The sequence below is a fragment of the Gymnogyps californianus genome, unplaced genomic scaffold (assembly GCF_018139145.2).
Source record: "Gymnogyps californianus isolate 813 unplaced genomic scaffold, ASM1813914v2 HiC_scaffold_54, whole genome shotgun sequence".
In the NCBI taxonomy this organism is placed as follows: Eukaryota; Metazoa; Chordata; class Aves; order Accipitriformes; family Cathartidae; genus Gymnogyps; species Gymnogyps californianus.
The window spans coordinates 116,002-135,538 of NW_026114444.1; the positions used below are offsets into that span (position 1 = coordinate 116,002).

The 19,537-nt window shown below is 42.6% G+C and overlaps 1 protein-coding gene across 1 annotated transcript in view; it reads right to left on the reverse strand.

Moving 5' to 3' along the window:
* Positions 1-19,173, reverse strand: part of LOC127028982 (PDZ domain-containing protein 2-like) — a 36,724-nt gene extending 17,551 nt beyond the window's left edge. Inside the window, 10 exon segments of the mRNA XM_050914663.1 lie at positions 855-999; positions 2,225-3,015; positions 4,186-4,345; positions 5,111-5,214; positions 6,205-6,286; positions 10,488-10,607; positions 11,271-11,419; positions 13,430-13,541; positions 18,567-18,684; positions 19,136-19,173. Of these exon segments, the coding sequence (XP_050770620.1) occupies positions 855-999; positions 2,225-3,015; positions 4,186-4,345; positions 5,111-5,214; positions 6,205-6,286; positions 10,488-10,607; positions 11,271-11,419; positions 13,430-13,541; positions 18,567-18,684; positions 19,136-19,173 (1,819 nt within the window).
* Between the last annotated feature and the right edge of the window lie 364 nt (positions 19,174-19,537).

Genomic DNA, 19,537 nt, shown 5'->3' on the forward strand with positions numbered 1-19,537 from the left:
CCAGGAATTCCTTAAAGAACAACTGGAACTGAAGCATCTGGAAGCAATTTAGGCTCCCAGGTATTAATAGGTACATGAAGAAGATCATAAGCTAAAACGAAGCAAAATATTATGTTCTTCCTGAATTTGAAAAGTATGCTTTTCTTTTTCAAACACTCATTTCCACACCACGTAATCTGTACAGTCTGTGGGGATGCATATATTGCTGTAGCAGCATGAATCAACCCTGAGCAGAAACTAAGGAGGTATCAAATGTTTCAATTCAAACTAGAAAACTTTTCATAAGAAACATGCAAATAAACATTTTGATAAGATTCTAGTTATCTTTTGTTTCATCTTTCTGCACATTAGAGAATTCTGACGCATGAAAGGGAAAGAAAGAAAAAAGGGTTTTATTATCTCATTGTCCATTCACAAAAACACCACTTACTTAAACCTCAGCTTTTAAAAGAGACTGATGTGATTATAAAGGGTCAATATATTTACTGAACAGGCACAGCAGTAAAACGAGTTGTCAGGACAGGGTCGCTGCCAAGTTAGCTCCAGGTCTGCATGAAATGACTCAGACCTCTGCAAATGTTGGCAGGAGGGACATACTATAAATGGGAGCTTTGAACACTTCACACAGGAGTAGGTTTGCTCCCCTCATCATGGTGCTAGGGAGGACCCTGAAGCCTGGTTTGGTGATGAAGTGCTTTGCCTGGCTCACCAATGCAGACACAATGTATCCCCTGTTTTTTCTCTGAATCAACATGGGAAGCTGGGGCAGCAGAGGATCAGACCCAGCTGATCCAAGGGAGTTTTCTTCACTGGTACTCAGAATAAATGGTACGAAAGCAAAACTACTCTCTCACCTGATGCTGCTTTCTGGATCTCCAGGGTTACGGATGTGGGAAGACATTGCATAAGCAAGCAGATTTCCTCATATGTCATCTTACTGACTGGGATACTGTTGATGGTGGTAATCTCATCTCCTACAGCCATCTTGCCCATTGATCCCTGATGCAATGACAGATCCAAGGGAATTATAAATACACCTCAGAAGCCCTGCCACAGGGGCAAAGATTGCAGGGAAGCAATTAATGGCTTATGAGCAACATTCCCTATTTCATATCACCGCAGAGCACAGGTACCACTGCTGTCAGTTTGCCAACACGTAAATAAAGAGCAGACTGTGCTTTTGCCAGGAGAGGAATTAATGATCAATCTCAAACAGGAAGGTCAAAAGAGCTGCTGGGTTCTCAGAGAGATCAGTATCAGGATGGAGGACATAGCCCTCTTCATTTAAATGAATTGGGATAGATCAGCCCTAGTTTCTTCAGGACTGGAACACTGTCTATCATTTTTGCATTTCATGTATGAATTATATCCCTGGTCACAACCTCCCATTGGACCAATTGGACTCTCCTAAATAACTAAATTGGACAGGGACTGAGCTCTTAGGGTAAAAGCCTAAGTATGTTTCTAAACACTGCACAATAAGTCAGAGAAAGAGGCAGGAACAGAACACAAATCCCCAGCTCTCACAGCCCAATTTAAACTGCTACGACATATCCCCTCTTACTCTAGTGGCCCCTAACTAGATTAAAAATGCTACATCCAGTTTTGTACACCAGAGTATCTGCCTTCCTCTGTCTGCACCTTTGCATCTAGGTCATCAATTCCACACCCAGCATGAAGCAAATATTCACACTAGTATGTGCATGTAAGAGATGCAGAAGAGTGATGCGTTACTGGTACTACCATGGTGCTTGGCAACTGTGGCCAGCACCTAAGTCCTCCTGGTACCAGATTTGTGTAATACAGGAATACATGCATATAAAATAATAGAGAGGGATTTAAAACACACATTCTAAGTTGCAACATAGCTCCTCTCTTAATAAGCATTTTTACCACCAGGATTTACTTATTTTGTCTTTGCTTCTGGTAAAAAGAAAGGAAACAGAAGAATAGTATTCCCTCAAAACTGTAATTGCGAGTGTGGATGAGTCCATCTCAGTAGATCTGCCTCTTGACTTTCTCAGTTTTGAATCAGCCAGAGTACACTTTGAATTGGAAACATTTCATTTAACAGCAGCTTCAGAACAATATGGGGTGAGACGTTTTGCCCAGCAGAGACAAACATCACCCTTGCACTTACTCTCAACAGATCACTTGCTTAGTAATAATCACCCCTGCAAAGCGAAAGCAAATCACAACAAGGCAACCCAAATTAAAAAATTACCATTTCTGCTGCTCCACCTGGCCGCAGCCCTGTGACAACGACCTTTAAGGGCATGGCCTGGATTTCCAAATCCAGGCTGAATGACTCATGCTCATTGCAAACCAGAGTGACTATTTCACCCTGGCCCTGCCTGGCCCCATTGGGTGGTTCACACTTCTTGCTGTGAGGGAGCGTCCTCGCAACAGGCTTGTTATAAGAGCCATGCTCCTCAGTCCTCTCTCTCTGAAGGCTTTGGCACTCAGTGCTCATCATACTTTTCACTCTCATGACTGCTCTGTGCTCAAGTTTTGGCGATCTCTTAGATTCGAGTTGTGCTTCCCAGAGCTCCTTCAAACTTAGGCTGCCGAGACGAACTTCAGGCACACTTGAGTAATCAAATGCTATGATGGGGAAGAAAGGAGAGTCAATTTGCTCCAGCATGCTGTCTGCAGACTCCACGGAGTTGCTGAAGACAGGGGAAGATGTCTCTGTGCCAATATATCTAGGTGACTTGCTGTCCTGGCTCTCATCATCGATTTCTACAGACAAGGTTGTAATGACAATGCCAGCATCCTCCTGGCTTTTGGCCCTCTGGCTTCTTTGCAAGTGGGAACTTTCATCATCATCACTAATGTCACCATCGTAGAAAACAACCCTCCTCTGTCGATGAAAGGGGCTGCATGCAGATTTGGGGCTGTCGCTGAGGATGCTGAGTCGGACAGACTCCACATGCTTGTTGTGAAGGCCGGACGATCTCCCACTAGTTGGAGAAGCCAGACCATTTGCTTTTGCCACTCCTGCTTCTCTAGCAGCTAGAAAAACCAAAAAATTATATTTTAATTGCATCTATGGGTGATTTTTAATACTATGCATCTGACTGCAGCAGAGGACGTGGCTCTGTTTGTAGGGGAAGCTTAACCTCCCCTCACAAAGCAAAAAGCAGGTTTTTCATGTCTTCCCTCTAACTACAGTAAACAGCAAGAGGGGCGGCAGATAGCTCCACAATTTATGGGTAATTCCTGAAATCAGTTCATGGCACATCTGGTTCTATTTTCAGCTTATTTCTAAATTATGACTATGACCCAAAGAAGAAAGGAATGCAAATTCACATGTGTATTTTACTTTAAACAACAGAATTTCTTTCACATCTTGCTTAAATCTATGTTCAGGACTGCCTTCATCAATTTACAGTGAGTGAGAAATGCTTTCCTGAACAAAGACACAAGCACATGACAATCAGTTTCAAATTAAAGACTAATAAGCCCAAGAACCCTTTCCACATCCTTCTTAGAAAGAACTGCATCTTATTTTGTAGAAAGTTTTTTTGTTTTGCTTTGTTTTGTGGTTTTTTTAAACGTAAAAATGCTTTTCAGCATTAAATAATGAATTTCCAGAGAAAAATAAGCTGTAGACAAAGACATTACTTGAGAAGCACAGGAAAGGGAGAACAAATGTAATATCCTTTGAATTTTAAATCAGGTGTATGCCAGTAAGGAAATGTAAGATTCTTTCATCAATTACTATGGGGAGAAAGATACATATGCAAAATATCTGATGTCAAATTGAACATCTGATTGATTGTTTTTACACTGCTATATGTGACATTTTGAAATTGTGTATTTGAGATTGCTATGAACACTTTCATTTAAATGTAATCAATCAGATGATCATCAGTCATTTGAAGAAAAACCTGCAGTGTTGTCAATGTAGTTTCTGCCAAACCAATCAAATAAAGGCATTTTCACATAATCAGAGCAGCAATTTGGACAAACTACCATGGAAACAGGCATATATGTGCGTTGTTGTAAATCCCTTCCATTTTCCAGAATTTCATATGATCAGCACTGGCTTGCACTACTTCACCAGGCATTTCTTACCAGCACAGGAATCACCGTAAGCTCTCCTGTAAAGCAAACCAGTGCTCAGTGACTCCCCCCATTAGCCAAATGACCAGACACATTTCCATTGTTTACTCAGGTTACCAGAAAGAAGAGAGCCATCATCCAACAAACTGTTTCTGTTCTTCTGATGGAGCTGTTCTTCGTCGCAGAAGCTGGTTACAGCATCAGAAAATGGGAGCTGGCTTGTACCGTCACGTGAGAAGTACTGGGAAAACTCTGCCTCAGAGCTGACAGATCCCTGCTGAAAAGAAGTGAGCCTGGTGACCAGCCGTCATTGATGCTTAAAGCCCCTGTCTGCATGCAAGCACCACAAACTGCACTCATCGCCCTTGTCAATAAAGGAAGCTTAAAGCCAGTTTTTAAAATAGAGGATTTGTCAGTATATTGAGAGCCAAACTGTCAAACTTGGATGGCTGAAATGCAGCACATCAATACATTTTTAGCCAGTATACTAAATAAAAAAAGATTCCAAAACCCACTACTTTGCAGATGTGGTTCAACACAGAAACCAGGGATGAAACCATTCACTTGTGTAATTCCCTTTATACACCTTCTGCACTGAGAGAAGGGAAGGGTTTGTATCTCTGGACACAGTTTGTATGGCTTCTTTGGCTTTCCCAGGAAAGCCAGAGACTTTTCCACTGTGATGACTATATAGAGAGACCAAGCGCTCAGCCTTCTGTCCACAGGCTCAGGTCTCTCCTGCTAACTTCATCTCTGTGTCCCACAGAGCAGAGGTGCCTTCGAGGTGGCAGGAGGTGGGAGCCCACAGCTTTCTCTGCCATGCTCTGCACATCGCTCCCGAAGGCTATGGCCACACAGACGAACAGGAGCTTGCTGCTGTCACAATTTAAACGTGTGACATAAGAAACAAACCCTTTTATGGAGCCCATGTAACAAGGAAGGAGCATAGAGGTTTGGTTTTTGAACTCCTTGATCAAGTAAGAGCTTCATTAAAAGCTGAATTTGAAGCAGACGCTGTTTTTATTGCATCTAATCTTTTTACCTGGCTTGCTGGCTCCAGGAAGCGTTTCATAGTCCAGCTGAGGGGAGATGAGGTCTCTCCTTGTTTGGCCTTCACACTAGGAGACAGGCTTTTTTGTACAGCTCCTGTTAAACACAGCTTAGTTAGATGCCAAAAATTAAAGTTCCATATATCCAAACAAGCTCCTCATTCACCATCTGAGCTGGGGGTTGCATTTAATCCCACTTATTATCTGAATTGCTTTCATAAAGTGAGATTTATTTAACATTTCACAAGCTCTCCCTCAGATCAGGTGAAACATTATCACAGAAACATGTTACGCCAGCCAGGCCCAGGACAGAGCTATGAACAAGAGATGAGCAGGAGACTCTCTCCCTCACTCGCTGGAGCACGCTGCTGACTAGGTGCAACCTCGAAAGACAAATTAGCAGCCACTGGCAAGGTCTACTTCAAAAAAGGTCTTAGCTGACACAGATATAAAAAGGATAATTACAAATCTAACATTTCTGTCTAAAAATCACCTTACTAGTCACTCTGCCATTGCCAAGAGTTTGCTTTTATCTGTAAGATTTTAGCAAGTGCTAAGTCTGGAGTTCAAAAACATCAGACAAATGCCAGAGCACACATTTTGACATGACCCCAAAGATTAAAATGGAGTTAAAACATACAGTCCAGTATGCAATATCTGGATTTTTTCAAATGGATACACCAATACTTTCTCTCTCTCTTTTTTTTTTTTTTTTTTTTTTTTGCTATCTACATGGATAAGTGTACACAGATGGAGTGGATTCCTCCTGCCCTTTCCCTACCAGGACATTCTCCTTCCCATTCATCCTGAAGAGAGGATAGAGCAACCACCTCTTGGCACCCCTACTTTCAGATCATGGCAGACAAGCGAAACCCAAAGCAAGTAACATGAGCTATAGAGTTGATCCATCTGAACCGGATGTTTTTGCTAAAATTTCTGCAGTGGACAGAGTGATTACATCCCCCAAACAGTTCAGCTGTTTTGAGGGCCCTCAAAATATTGATGTTGGGGAACCCAAGAGCATGTCCTTAAACCTTCTCGCATCTGGAAAAGGACAAATATTAGGAGAGAAAACACTGCTTGTTACCTGTGACATGAGAGGAGCTGGTATCCTTGCTCTCTTGGTGAGTAGTGCATGCAATTGCTTCATCCATCTCCTGCTCAGAAACCTAAAGTCAAGTGGAGGACAGTGATCAAACTGGGTAGATCAAACAAAGATGAAAGTCTGACCACTTATCACTACAAATACATGATTCATTTCAGATATGCTACTATTTTTAAAGATGCAGTAAAGAAGACCTAGTTGAGAGCTCCTAAGTCCTGGTCCCCTGATTCAGACTCCCTCCATGCCATTCTCCTGCAGAAACCAGGAGGCAGAAGCCTGCTGACTTCATGAAGACCATGTCCAAGTGCCACATTACACAAACAAATAAAACTGCACCAGACTTAAAGAAATCAAATTAAGCCATTACAGCACAATTTTAACTCAATTAAATGCTGTACACTGATTTATTGAGAAAATATTACTTTAAAATAGACAAAGACTGCTTTGTACAAGCATACATCAACAACAGAAGATATGCTACACTTAACCTACCGGAAGAATACCAGACTTCCCAAGATATTAGCTCTTTTTAAATTTTCATTTCTCCTTGCTTTTAAAAAGAAAACCTAAATCAGTAATTGGTAATTAATGTTTCTATGGTTTAAGAATAAATACTGGTTTACCATATTTGCTAATTTTGTCCTGAATTACTGCCATGCACTTAATTCTTATTACTGGAAAACTCCATATAATCTTATAACAGGAACAACTAGTCTGCAGGAGTATATATTTAAAAAAAGAAAGCAAGTTATTTCTGTTGAAAGTAATTTCTATACACATTGCTTTACATGAATTAAAATTCAGCATAAATAGAGACGAGAAACTTGAATCTTTCTGAACCATGAAGATTTGAAAGATTCCTAAGCAAACTCAGCAGTTTAAACCTAGTTTAAATGCCACATTCACTCAGAATAACAAGAAGAAAGAAAATTTTGTGGTATTGCTCTTGGAAGTACATGAAAACACCAAAGTGAACATATTCAGCAACAAAATGTACTGTGGACCTTTTGTGTCATAAAATGAGACATTAAGTATAAAAATGTCTAAAACATGAGCCTTTGTAGAAATACATCTCTGTTTTCAGCCTGTGGCATGACCTTACAGCAAACCAAAATCCTCCGGGCTCCTGGGTCACAGGGAGTTCCTACAGGACATGGACCAAGCCCTGACAGTATGCTCCAGGATCTTTATACAAACCTTTGGGTACAAGATGTCCCAAGAGTAAAACTAGGTGCTGGGCAGACTGCAGTATTTGTTTAAAGCTAACCAAAAATCCACACTTCTGCAAGCTCTGCCAATTTCAATTTTTAGCATCCTCTATGCCTCAGGCAGATCAAACTGCTTCTATGGAGAGGGACAAGCTAATTCCTAACTACAATCTGCAGGTTGAGGTATTATTAAGAGCTAATAAAATAGAATAAAATTAAATGAAATTAAAAAAACCCCACACACTTCTGTAGATCCCCAGTGCTGTCAGAAAAATGGTGACAGTGACATAATGATAAATATGGGTCCCCACATGGACATTCCTTCAGAGATCCAACTATGAGGGATTGTGGATTCAGTAATGCCTGGGAGGGGAAATGCTTCAGGGTCTCTCCAGCTCAACTTTTAGCTTTTCTTAGCATTTCTTGGCAAAGGATTTGTTGTCATTGTAAATATCACTTATGGAAAACTGTAATAGGAGCCACTTAATAGTTTCCCTCTGTTACTGAGTAATAGCAAGCAATTAGCTTAACTCAGTTCATCTTCTCAGCAGATACCTGGTTAGGTCACTCATTGGCTTTCAAGCCACCACCACAGCGAGATGAAGGACGGAGGAGAGAGGGCAGGCTCCACTCCATGGAGTTTTTATTTCATGCTACTTATAGACTCTCCAAAAAGTCTATATGCCTTAATAATGCAATCAAATTGAACCATCGTGCTGGTTCAGCACAGTATACAGACTCCCTAGAAATACTGTTATCTTAGGCTATAAGCCCAATTCTTATCCCTTCCATGCTTGTCTTTAACTAACAGAACCACGGCCTCTTTCTTTTTAACAGCACAAGGCCTTGCAGCAATGATGACAAACTCTGGGCAGTAGACCTCTATTTGTCTATTGTTTGTATATTTGATTTAGCAGAAAATACACAATTCATTATAAAATAAGAAACCTGAGTTCTCCTAGATATGGATTTAAGGCCTCCATTTGTAGTTACAAGTTCAAAAGTCAGAGCTCTCTGGACCCACTAATGCAAATATTTTTACAGCTTCATTCCTGTTTAAACAGGAAGGTTTTGTACACTCATGAAATTCTTTGAAATATTGAAATAAAAGAAGTTGTTATTCCCTATAGCTTGGTTAAAAGGGTTTTATCTTCTATCATCAATTTTTAAAAATTGCTTGAAAATAATCGCTCACTTTGCAAACACAGGCTTATTTTCAAATTGCCCTCGCACAGATTTCATGGTAGCAATATATTCCAGATTCTCACTTTTTAATTCCTGAAAGAAAACTTTGATCTTTGGACAGATTTTACTTTTTTAAAGACAGTATTCCTACTACTTTATTATAGTTGATCAGTTCAATCTGTTGATATTTATATTCCTGGCCCTAAATTATATTCTACTCAAAGACAAACTAACTGCAAAATAACTTTGAGGAGGAAGAGGACTTGTGCCATATTTCTGTTGCCACTTGGTCCAAGTAGGAAGAAAGATGGGAACACTTCACTCAAGTAGTTCCAGGAAAATTGCATTTGATCATCGGGTGACTAAGTGAAAAGCAGCAGGGACAGTCCAGCATTGCTACAACTTACAAAACTGGAAGGCACCATTACAATCCTGACTTCTTGCACAACACATGCCATAGAGAGAAAAATTCAGTATTCTTCATTTGCTGCTGTCCTGGTTTCGGCTGGGACAGAGTTAACTCTCTTCTTAGTAGCTGGTACAGTGCTGGGTTTTGGATTTAGTGTGAGAATGATGTTGATAACACGCTGATGGTTTAGTTGTCGCTAAGGAGCGCTTATCTTAAGCCAAGGACTTTCCAGTTTCCCATGCTCTGCCAGCAAGCAGGTGTGCAAGAAGCTGGGAGGGAGCATGGCCAGGGCAGCTGACCCCAACTAGCCAAAGGGCTATTCCATGCCATGGAACCTCATGCCCAGTATATAAACTGGGGGGGAGTTGGCCAGGAGGGGCGGATTGCTGCTGGGGCATCGGTCAGCGGGTGGTGAGCAATTGCATTGTGCATCACTGGTGGTTTTTTTTTTTGTTTGGTTGGTTTTTTTCCCTTCCTCCCCCTCCTTTTTTGTTATATTCCTTTTCATTACTATTATTATTATTACATTTCATTATTACTATTGTTAGTATTATATTTTACTTTAGTTATTAAACTGTTCTTATCTCAACCCACAAGTTTTACTTTTTTTTCCTTTCCTCCTCCCCACCCCACTGGGAGGGGGGAGGGGGAAACGGCTGCGTGGTGCTTAGCTGCTGGCTGGGGTTAAACCACGACACTAACTCTTTGCTAAACTTAAAGCACAACAAGGAATTTGTTTTGTATTTGAGCTTGAAAGTCAAAACAAGTCTTTTTAGTCCAAAACACATCCATCTGATGAATTTAAACAGTATTTCAGAAAAAGACATGCATATTTTTAGCATATTTAAGTGACAGCTCCAATACTAGCATGGATTGGATTAGGGAAAACAATATACATCTAGTTTAATGCCTGTCTATTTTCCCTTAGCATTCAGCTAGCTGATATCCAGCAAATGTGCACACACATTATTGGGGGGAGAAAAGAGGACTCTGACCTAAAGAATTCAGTGCTCTCAGATAAACAATCAACCAGGAACCTGTCTTTGGGTTTAACACTTAATTTACAGTGATTTTTTTTTAATGTATCCAGATTCCACAGAGATAAAATATGCTTATTCATAAATATGCATGCAAACAGGTACTCTTCTGTAGCTGCACCAACTTTGCATAAACATACATATTTATAGATCTATTATTAATATTTGATATCTCAGTAATGACCAGATGCACCAAATCAGAATGAAAGCCACCCTGCGTCAAGTGCGTGACATGAACATCACTTCCCCTGTATTTTGCAGGTGTAACTTTGGCACTTACATTTGAAAATGGGATTTGTTTATTATTATTGTTATTATTATTAATGGCTACCTTGAGAGCTGCTGGAAGTCCTGGGTGTTGGAGACACCTCTTAAATGCCAGCTCTTGCTACATGTAAGAAACCAGCCACATGCAGAAATCCTCACCTTGCCTTGCCTTTTCATCAGGACAATGTTAGAAATGATGGACGGCTGGGTCAGTCTCCATGGAGATTCCACTTGGGCGGCACTGAAGGAACGGGTGGATTTCTTCACGATATAGTAGTCCTAATAAACATCAGCAAACAAGGGAAGTCACTCTGATTGCTTGGCATAGGCACTGGGATGTCATACCGGGAAAATTGCATGTGTTCGGGGGGGGGGGGGGGGGGGGGGGATATATATTACAGATATATTCAGAAAAACATTCAAGGGATGAAATCTTAGTTCATTACAGTCAAAGTGAATCTTGCCATAATTTTCCCACATTTTGCACAGTAGGATCATTTTGTAATGTACCAGTCACAATTTAAATTAAAAAGATTAAGGGTAGCCTCATGATATACTGAAGTCCTTCTCTGCTTAAAAAAAAAAAAAAATTAAAAAAATAAAAAAACCCTACATCATCAAGTCATTAAAATAAAGAGAAGCAGGATTTTTTTGTTTAAGTCTTCAGATCTCTAGAACTGCAACTCGTAATATCAGCCTTAGGGCCTCCTGGCCATAGCAAGAAGTATCCCCTTTCACCATCCTCAGAGTAAAGAAGTTCTCCATAGGTGGCCAACGCATCCCATTTTGGTGTCCAGGCCTGGTTTCAGTCCCCGTGATGTACCTATGCGGCCTCATTTCATTACTGTCGCTTCTACAACCTCCAGACAGATCTCGAAGGATTGAGCACAGCCTGAGCGAGGGAAGTGAGGTGCTCAGAGCCAGCTTTGCCTTTCCACGCACCTGCCTGGCTCCTGCCAACTCCAGCTGCTGGGGCAGAGAGTGCTTTCTCCCACCCCGGGAATATTTCACCGCTATTTTGTAATTCGATTCACCATTTTCCACTGTCAGCTCATCGTCTTCTCCCACGGACTCTAAGTGGGATCCAGCACCTAGGGAAAACCACAGAAATAAGTCTCGCAAACATCTCGGAGCTGCTTTATCCTCTTGCCAGCACACAATAATCACCTCCTGCAAATCCCAACTTAAACAGTGCCTTAAAACAATGCTATGCAGTTCCCAAACAGGCAGTTACAAGCTAGGTTTGATCATCCTCAACTAAAAACTTTTCCTGCTGTCACAGGTTTTGTACGATCTTTCAGTGATGGTGAACTCCTCAGCGCTGTCACTCATGGTAGTAAGAAAAAGCAGAAGATAATTGAGACGGTAGCTCAGGGACAGAAAAGAAATTCAGCTGTTCTCGCCCAATGGCACTTGCCCATGCACTAAACTCTCAAGCTTCATTTATTTAAAATTAAAAGACCTGACACTGTAGCAGTATTCATTTCTGGAGGTGTCATGTCACTTTGAGGGAAATTTTTCTGGAATGGAAAAAGGAAAAATGTGCCAAATAAATGCTATTTTCTTTCCTCCTGGCAATGATCCTAGTTGTCTTAAAGAGTGCAGAGCTCACATTAGAAACAGAATTATTTGTCTTGAAGAACATCCTGTAATTAGCCACAGAGTACCCCGCTCCTCGCACCAGGGCTCCTCCAATTCTCATTTTCTCTGAGGTCCCCACAGGACCCCCAGTCACAGCGGTTTCCGCACAGTTATCCTTGCCATTTCCCCACCACGCAGGGAAGGGCCATTAACCCCTATTTTACAGATGAAAACCCAAGACACAGACAGGCCAAATTTGCACAAGCTGGATTTCATGACGTGGTTTCCAGATTACTTTAAACCAACGTAAGTTGGAGCTGCCACAGAAAGGGGCAGCTCTGCTTTCCCTTCATCCTCACTGCCCTGTCCTTACCCTGGGGATGGGGCTCACAAGCCATGGGCTGAGGTAGACCTGCTGCAAATTTGCCCAGGAGAGCCCCAAACCTGTTTTCTGCCACCTCCTCCTTGCCAGGAGGCTGTGCAAGCCTTGCTGCTTGCACCAGGGAGGGATGGAGCACAGAGCTGGGGGCAGCCACTTGTTTTCACTCCACATTAAAGCAATTCTGCAACCGCATCCATAGGCACAACTCATACCCACCACCCAGATTGCAATTTAAACCCGCTCCCTGCTTTGGGGTGTGAAATTACCTCTGGTTTTAAAGCTCCCCTTCCCTGGGCACGCAGGGCACCACTGACGCACACAGCCAGGACAGCTATCTTGGCAGGACCTGGCATCTTGGCACTTCTTTTACTCCCAAACCCTCCTGGCACCTACAACTAACCCTTTCCTGTCACCTCCCCCTCTCTTATTCTAGGAAAACAGTTATATTTCTGTGTTTTCTGCCTATCTCTGAATGCAGCTTCCCTTCCCACACTGCAGTCCAGGCTTGGGGATGCTCCAGGCTCACCCACAGCCCAGGGGCATCAGCGCTCATGGGAACCGGGGCTGGATCCCCAGTGAGCCACCAACACACAGACATAGGGGCTACAGGCGGAGGAGCTCCCTGGAGGATGCTAAAAATATCTGAGTAAATGGAAATTAAGGTGAACATAGGAGGGAGGGAGTCTCAGAGAGTATTAGGGATGAGAACATATTGAGCTCTGCACACAGGTTACTGTTAAGACTTGGGGACAAAGCAATAGAAAATTTGGGGAGTATTCACCATAATGGGTATTTTGGTGATGGCATGTTGAAACATGTCCCCCACCTCAGTATTAGAGCACAATGAAATACATAGGGAAGGTAAATGTTTGAGAGAGAGAGAGAGCGCACAAGGAAGAGAAAGAACAAAACAAAAAAAAAAAAGAAAGAAGCTTTCAAAATTTTGCTTCATCTTTCTGTCCATACAATAGTTCAACTCAGGAGGCTGAATGCAAACATCTTACAGCTGGGATATTCCTTCCAAATTAAACTATTATGATGTCCAAAGGAAAGAAAACCTATCTCACTTTTAGAGAGCTAAAATAAATACACACCATAAAAATTCAACCACTGCTATCTTTTATCAACCCAGCTTTACCTTGGGATCAACTTCTGTATTTCAGTATGCTACTTCCCAGAGTTGGACTCTGGTTGTTTCCTTTGGACACTTCTGCACAAGCTGGATCTTGAGACTTCTCAGACTCCATCACCTAAAAAAATAAAAAACCCCACCCTGATTTACTTGTAAACCAGATAAGTTGATGGAATTCCTCTCATTTTTACTAAGGGACAGAAAATTCCACTGCACATCATATTTTTTTTCCAAAACATGTCATTGTATTAAGCCAGCACACATTTCTGTAAGTAATTTTCAGCAATGCCTTTGGACATTACTGCATATCTTACTGATGGGTACACCTACAGCTCAGTATGGCCAGGGATTCTTTGCAGGGTACCACACTAATGCCCCCAGAGCGCCTCCAGCATCCACAGCACCTCGTTCAGATGCTTCCACATGCATTTTAACAAAATTTTAATGTAGCTTTTATTGCAGTTTGTTCAGCTCAGCAAAATTCCAGAGACATCACATCTTTATAGAGAAAATCACTTTTAAAAAGTGTTATTTTATTGTTAGTGTCCAGAGCTGAATGTCAATGCGTAATGGATGAAAAGCTAATTTAACAGAAGGTTATGAGGATTACACAGGATTACTCAAAAGCCTGTGTCGTGGTTTCACCCCAGCCGGCAGCTAAGCACCACGCAGCCGCTCACTGCCCCCCCACCCCTGGGATGGGGGAGAGAATCAGGAAAAAAAACTCGTGAGTTGAGATAAAGACAGTTTAATAGGACAGAAAGGAATGAAAAACAATGATAATGATAATAATAATAATATGACAATAGCAATACTAAAAGAATTAAACTATACAAAGCAAGTGGTGCACAATGCAATTGCTCACCACTCGTTGACCGATGCCCAGTTAGTTCCCGAGCCGCGATCCGCCCCTCCCGGCCAACTCCCCCCAGTTTATATACTGGGCATGAGGTTCCATGGCATGGAATAGCCCTTTGGCTAGTTGGGGTCAGCTGCCCTGGCCATGCTCCCTCCCAGCTTCTTGCACACCTGCTTGCTGGCAGAGCATGGGAAACTGGAAAGTCCTTGGCTTAAGATAAGCGCTCCTTAGCAACAACTAAACCATCAGCGTGTTATCAACATCATTCTCACCCTAAATCCAAAACCCAGCACTGTACCAGCTACTAAGAAGAGAGTTAACTCTGTCCCAGCCGAAACCAGGACAATTGACCTTAAGCTGATGCCAAACATGAAGCTATTTTGACAAATACAGAAAACATTTCTATAATGTGTTGTTGGTTTTTCTTTTGGTGTTCCAAATTTTGGATGCAAAGCATGCTCCTCTTTAGCCAGTCTGTACCCTGGTCTTTTATACCATCAGTGTGCAGGGAGCTGGATTAGATGGTGCAGGTGGGGGGCCCTGACCCTGGGTTTGCTCATGGGCTGCTGCATCAGGACACATTGAAGCTCAGGCTCAAACAGATGGTGGGAAACCATCTCTCTCTGAGGAAGGTCCACTTCTGTTGCCAGGACAATGCATGCAGAACATTATAATAGGTGCAAATAATCTTACATCCCTGCTGTCTTATATGTGAGTTGTTACCATTTTATCATCATTTTTACTTACTGTGAAATTATTCCATTCTGGTTTTTACTGTCAATTAAAAAAAAAAAAAAAATCAGAGGTAGTGCTGATGGGAAGACAGTATTCCTTTCTGTCAAACACCCAGAAGCCCATAGATGTGCCCAGGTACAATGTATTTGTACAAGAGGAGAGGTACCCTTCTCTCCTCTCTTTCACCATGAAACCACAGGACGATGACAGGGCAAGTCCAGAGCAGAAGAATAACTGCATTATCTCCAGTTATCTCCATTTCCCAGCAGAGGTAAGTTAAAACCAAGCAACTCACTGCCCTGATTCACATCCCATTGCTGTTATCCCTCATCCCACTGCTGCAGAGCTAAACAGGGACTCATCAGGTTTGGTAAGAGAAAGCCAAACTCTGATCAAGCAGGAGTGCTCACTCCAGAGGCTGATACGCAGGCAGAGCCCAGATCGACTGCTACAGCACAATCCCATCTCTGTTGGTCAAAACTGAGAGAAGTAACACAGGGAAGTCCCAACCCAACAGCTGTACTGCAACATAACAGCTGGAGGCAGCTGGTCCTCCTCACCCAGGGCAGCGTGACTGGGGAAAATACTGACCACAGGCATCTGGTGGGCAAACCCATAAGAAGGGCAGCATAAGCAAAGGGTGCAAGGCTGGGCCAGGCATGCCAAGGGTTTACCAACTGCCATCCCCAGCCAGGAAGGCTGAAGGGTCTGTTAGAGTATTAGCTAACCCCTCTGGGCATTCGGGATGGGGCTTGCCACCTCCTGTCTCTCCCTTCCCAGTCTCCTCCTTCGCGCCCGACTCCTGCAAGCAGACACGCTTGGGAGACAAATCCACATCCTTCCACGCTGCTCAGCCTCGCACACCCATGTCTGTCTGCCTGCCTGCAGCCTCTTAACAGTCAGACCCAGTCGCCAGAATATGTAAAATTTCCTATAGGAACCCTGTAGGCCCACAGTAATTACAGACAAACTGCGGTGCTGGTTGGGGCTGTGCTGTAATTACCAGCAGCAAAGATAAAACCTACTAAGCAGGCTCTCAAGCTATTTAGATTACAACTCTGCTCAGCTTAGCAGTGCTCTCCGCAGCAGCATCCGTCTTTCAGCAACGTCAGCTGGTCACTGTGCAGGGCTTCACGCAGTTTTACCTGCTCCCCAGTTCTTCAAGTTTTTTCTTTCTTTGTTTTTTAAGGCCAACTTCTGTATGAGATATTTTGGTAAGTTTTTCTCCCCTAAAGCCCTCACTAGACACTACTTCCAAGGTTCATACTCATGAATTTCATTATTTCCGATGGAAATTTCATGTATCCCAGGTCCCTGGAGCATCAAGGGGAGGTGATTTACCTGCTAATGTCAGTCTGATAATTTTGTGCCTAGGTTTGGAGGCATCCTCTACGGCTGTTTCCCCACTAAGTGCTTGATGTCTTGAATTTTTCATGGCTAAGAAAGACATCTATGACTAAGGCATCCAGAAAGATTATTCTTTTTAAATACGGGTTAGCTACTCTTTTATTTGATTTGCATGGATGTTATTTCACTCAGCGCTTCAGTGTCTTGTGACCCACTGACAGGCTGAAACACACTCCGGTGAACTTTCATGCCTTTATATTCAGGTTGCTCTTAACTTACCAAAAAAAAAAAAAAAAAAAACCTCTGAGGCAACTCTATCCTTAAGTTTTAAATCAGAAATGGCTATTCTGCATAAGTGATTGAAAAAATGTTATAGCAGTTCAATTCATGAGTCTCATGAGCTATGAGGGCCAAGTGGGGTCTCAATGGGGCTCAGGGTGCTGGACCTACCTAGAAGGATAAGAAGTGCCAGGGACTGTTGTGAGCTTTCCTTAGTCCTCGTGAAAGCTCATGTCCCACAGCCAAGAGGGTTGTGGACCCAGGGCATCTCCCGATTTACATGTGGCAGCTGAGGTGAAGCTGCTGCTGAGGCTCAGGTGCTCCTTGCCCACCTCCAAATCCCCCCCCAGGCAGAAGAGAGCACAGGGAGATCTTCCAAGATCCCTTTGGAAGAAGTTTAAAAGAAAAGCAAAAGAAGAACTACTTCTACCCCAAAACAACAGTGTCCTTGTGGGGAGCTCTGTTGGTGCCTGGCACTTTATTTTCCTGGTATAATTGTGCCAGGAGAACGTGTCTACTCTTCTGTACTGATATGCCCTTAAGGAGTTTAAATGGTTCAGTCTGTCTTTGAAAACATTGAGAGGTGACAATTACAATGTAAATGCATCTTCAGAGGGAAAATATCACAATATAATAGCTGGGAGTTACAGTCAGGATATCAGCCTTAGAAATGTAGGACACTTGCACAGTATCAGCACCAGGTTAACCCTATCCAAATAAAGCTACCAAAGCATGAAAAAGAAGCATAAGGCTCCCATTCTCTTGTTATTCTCACATCAAGGCAGGATATCTTACTCATTTAGCCAAAACCTGTGACACACAGTGGGGAAAACAGATACAGCTTTTGGTCAGGAGACTGAACTAGATTTACTAGCAGTCTCTCTTCACCTTCAAAGTCACCTTTATTAACAGCCACTTCACAAGCTCCTACAGCTTCAAGGAGAAACAGCCATTTCAGAGCAAGGCAAGTGAAGACATAGATATGTAGAAATATCCCAATGACTCTCCACAACTTGGAATATTTTACTTGCCTGGTATACTATGCATTTTAGCTTGCCTTTTTTTTTCTTTTTGTAAGAACTGCACAGTATAACAGGTCATGAAAGAAAGCTAACAGGAAAGCAAAAAGTCACTTAGAGAAAACACAGGTAAGAGACCAAGAACTGTCCCTTCAGTCCTAGAAGTAAGAGGCACCAAAGTAAGGTGTATTTTATGTAAAACTTAAGAAGTCCAGCTCATGCATTAGAGAACTCAGCAACTTAAACGTTAGGTCCTTATTGAAACACACTCATGATCTGCTCTATGATAAAAGCTAATTGGTTATAAGAGACTTCACATCCACATAAACAAAGGCAGTAAAAGAACAAACTGACTTTCAAAGGCAACAGCTACTTGCAGAGCCATTGATTTCCCTGGGTGCTGAGGTCAGTCTGTGCTTTCAGAGAGTTCAGCTCACAGCTCCATCCCTTCCCTTCTGCTCCATCCTATCCCTAGTGCATCCCACCATGTACCTAGAGACCCTGACTGGGGGGGGGGGGGGGGGGGGGGGGAGCTCTTCCAGTTTCTAGTAGCAGCTGTAAATAATTCTTTACATTAACGTGGGACACCTACTTTAAAACTTTCCCTTCCCCCTCCCCCCCCCCCCAATATTTTAATACTCTTCAGAAAGGTTGCTTCACATCCCCTGTGACCAAAGCAGAGAGCAAGACTGAAAGTGGTGGGTAGTTCCTAAAGAAATCTAGAATGCCTAAGTGTTTTTAATTACATAGCTATATGTGCACTTAATTAAATTAAAAAACAATTACCACAATTTATGATATGAATCAACTCTTTAGCAAACTGGGATTGCAGCTGAGTTGTTTGCTTTTTGACTCTTTTTTGGTCAATTGTCTGTAAATGATCCTGGCTGATGTTTCTCCTTACAGTGGAATAACAAAAGGCAATTATTCGATAGGTGCTCAGGCTGTTCATTTCTGGAGTTACATTAGCCTTTTTCTCTTCCTGAGGGAGGTTGGATGGAGGTGGCAATTTGTTTATTGGCCTTAAATGAGGTTGAATTGAAAAATAAGAGATGCCAAGAACCTATGCTGAAAACCATGGTGTAAATGAGAGTCTCTTACTATACATACTGGTACAGTAGGAGAGATCCCCACAGGGAAAACAAGTTCATGCTGCACCACTAAGTTCCTTGAGATTCATTCATAAATATGGACGGATATTAATTAGGAAAGGCAAGTATTTCACTGGTGCAGATATGCAATCTGCATATGCGTTGGCCTCTGGTTAGTCTGTTCCAAGGCTGCACCACCCTCCTAGTGAAGAAATTTTCCAATCTAAAACTCCAAAGGTGCAGTTTGATGCTATCACCCACTGGTATATTATCTGCTACTATTGAGATCAGTTGGTCCCTGTTATTTTTGTAACTCCCTCCAAGTAGTTGTGGACCCCTAGGCCTCCTCTTCCTCAGATTAAACAATCCCAGCTCCCTCTACCTCTTCTTGTAGACCATGTCCCCCAGGCCCATGACCATCCTGATAGCCCTTTGCTGGATCCTATTTTCTCAACATCCTTTTTGAACCAGGGGACCCAAAGCTGGACATGGTATTCCTGATGTGGACGAGAGATCTCCAGTGCAGAGAAGGGGGGGCTAACAACTTTGCTCAAACTGCTGCCCACCTTCTTCATATTGTGATGAAAGTGTCCTGGTGGCTCATATTCAACATGGTCCATGTCCTTTCCAGCAGCGCTGCTCCCACTTGGCTCCCAGCCTGCACCAGTACATTGGTTTTTTCCCACCCTGGGCACAGGACTCTGCACTTCTCCTTGCTGAACTTCCTCAGATGTCTGTTGTCCCAGTTTCAAGTTTCTCTGTGTCCCTCTGAATTGAAGCTCTT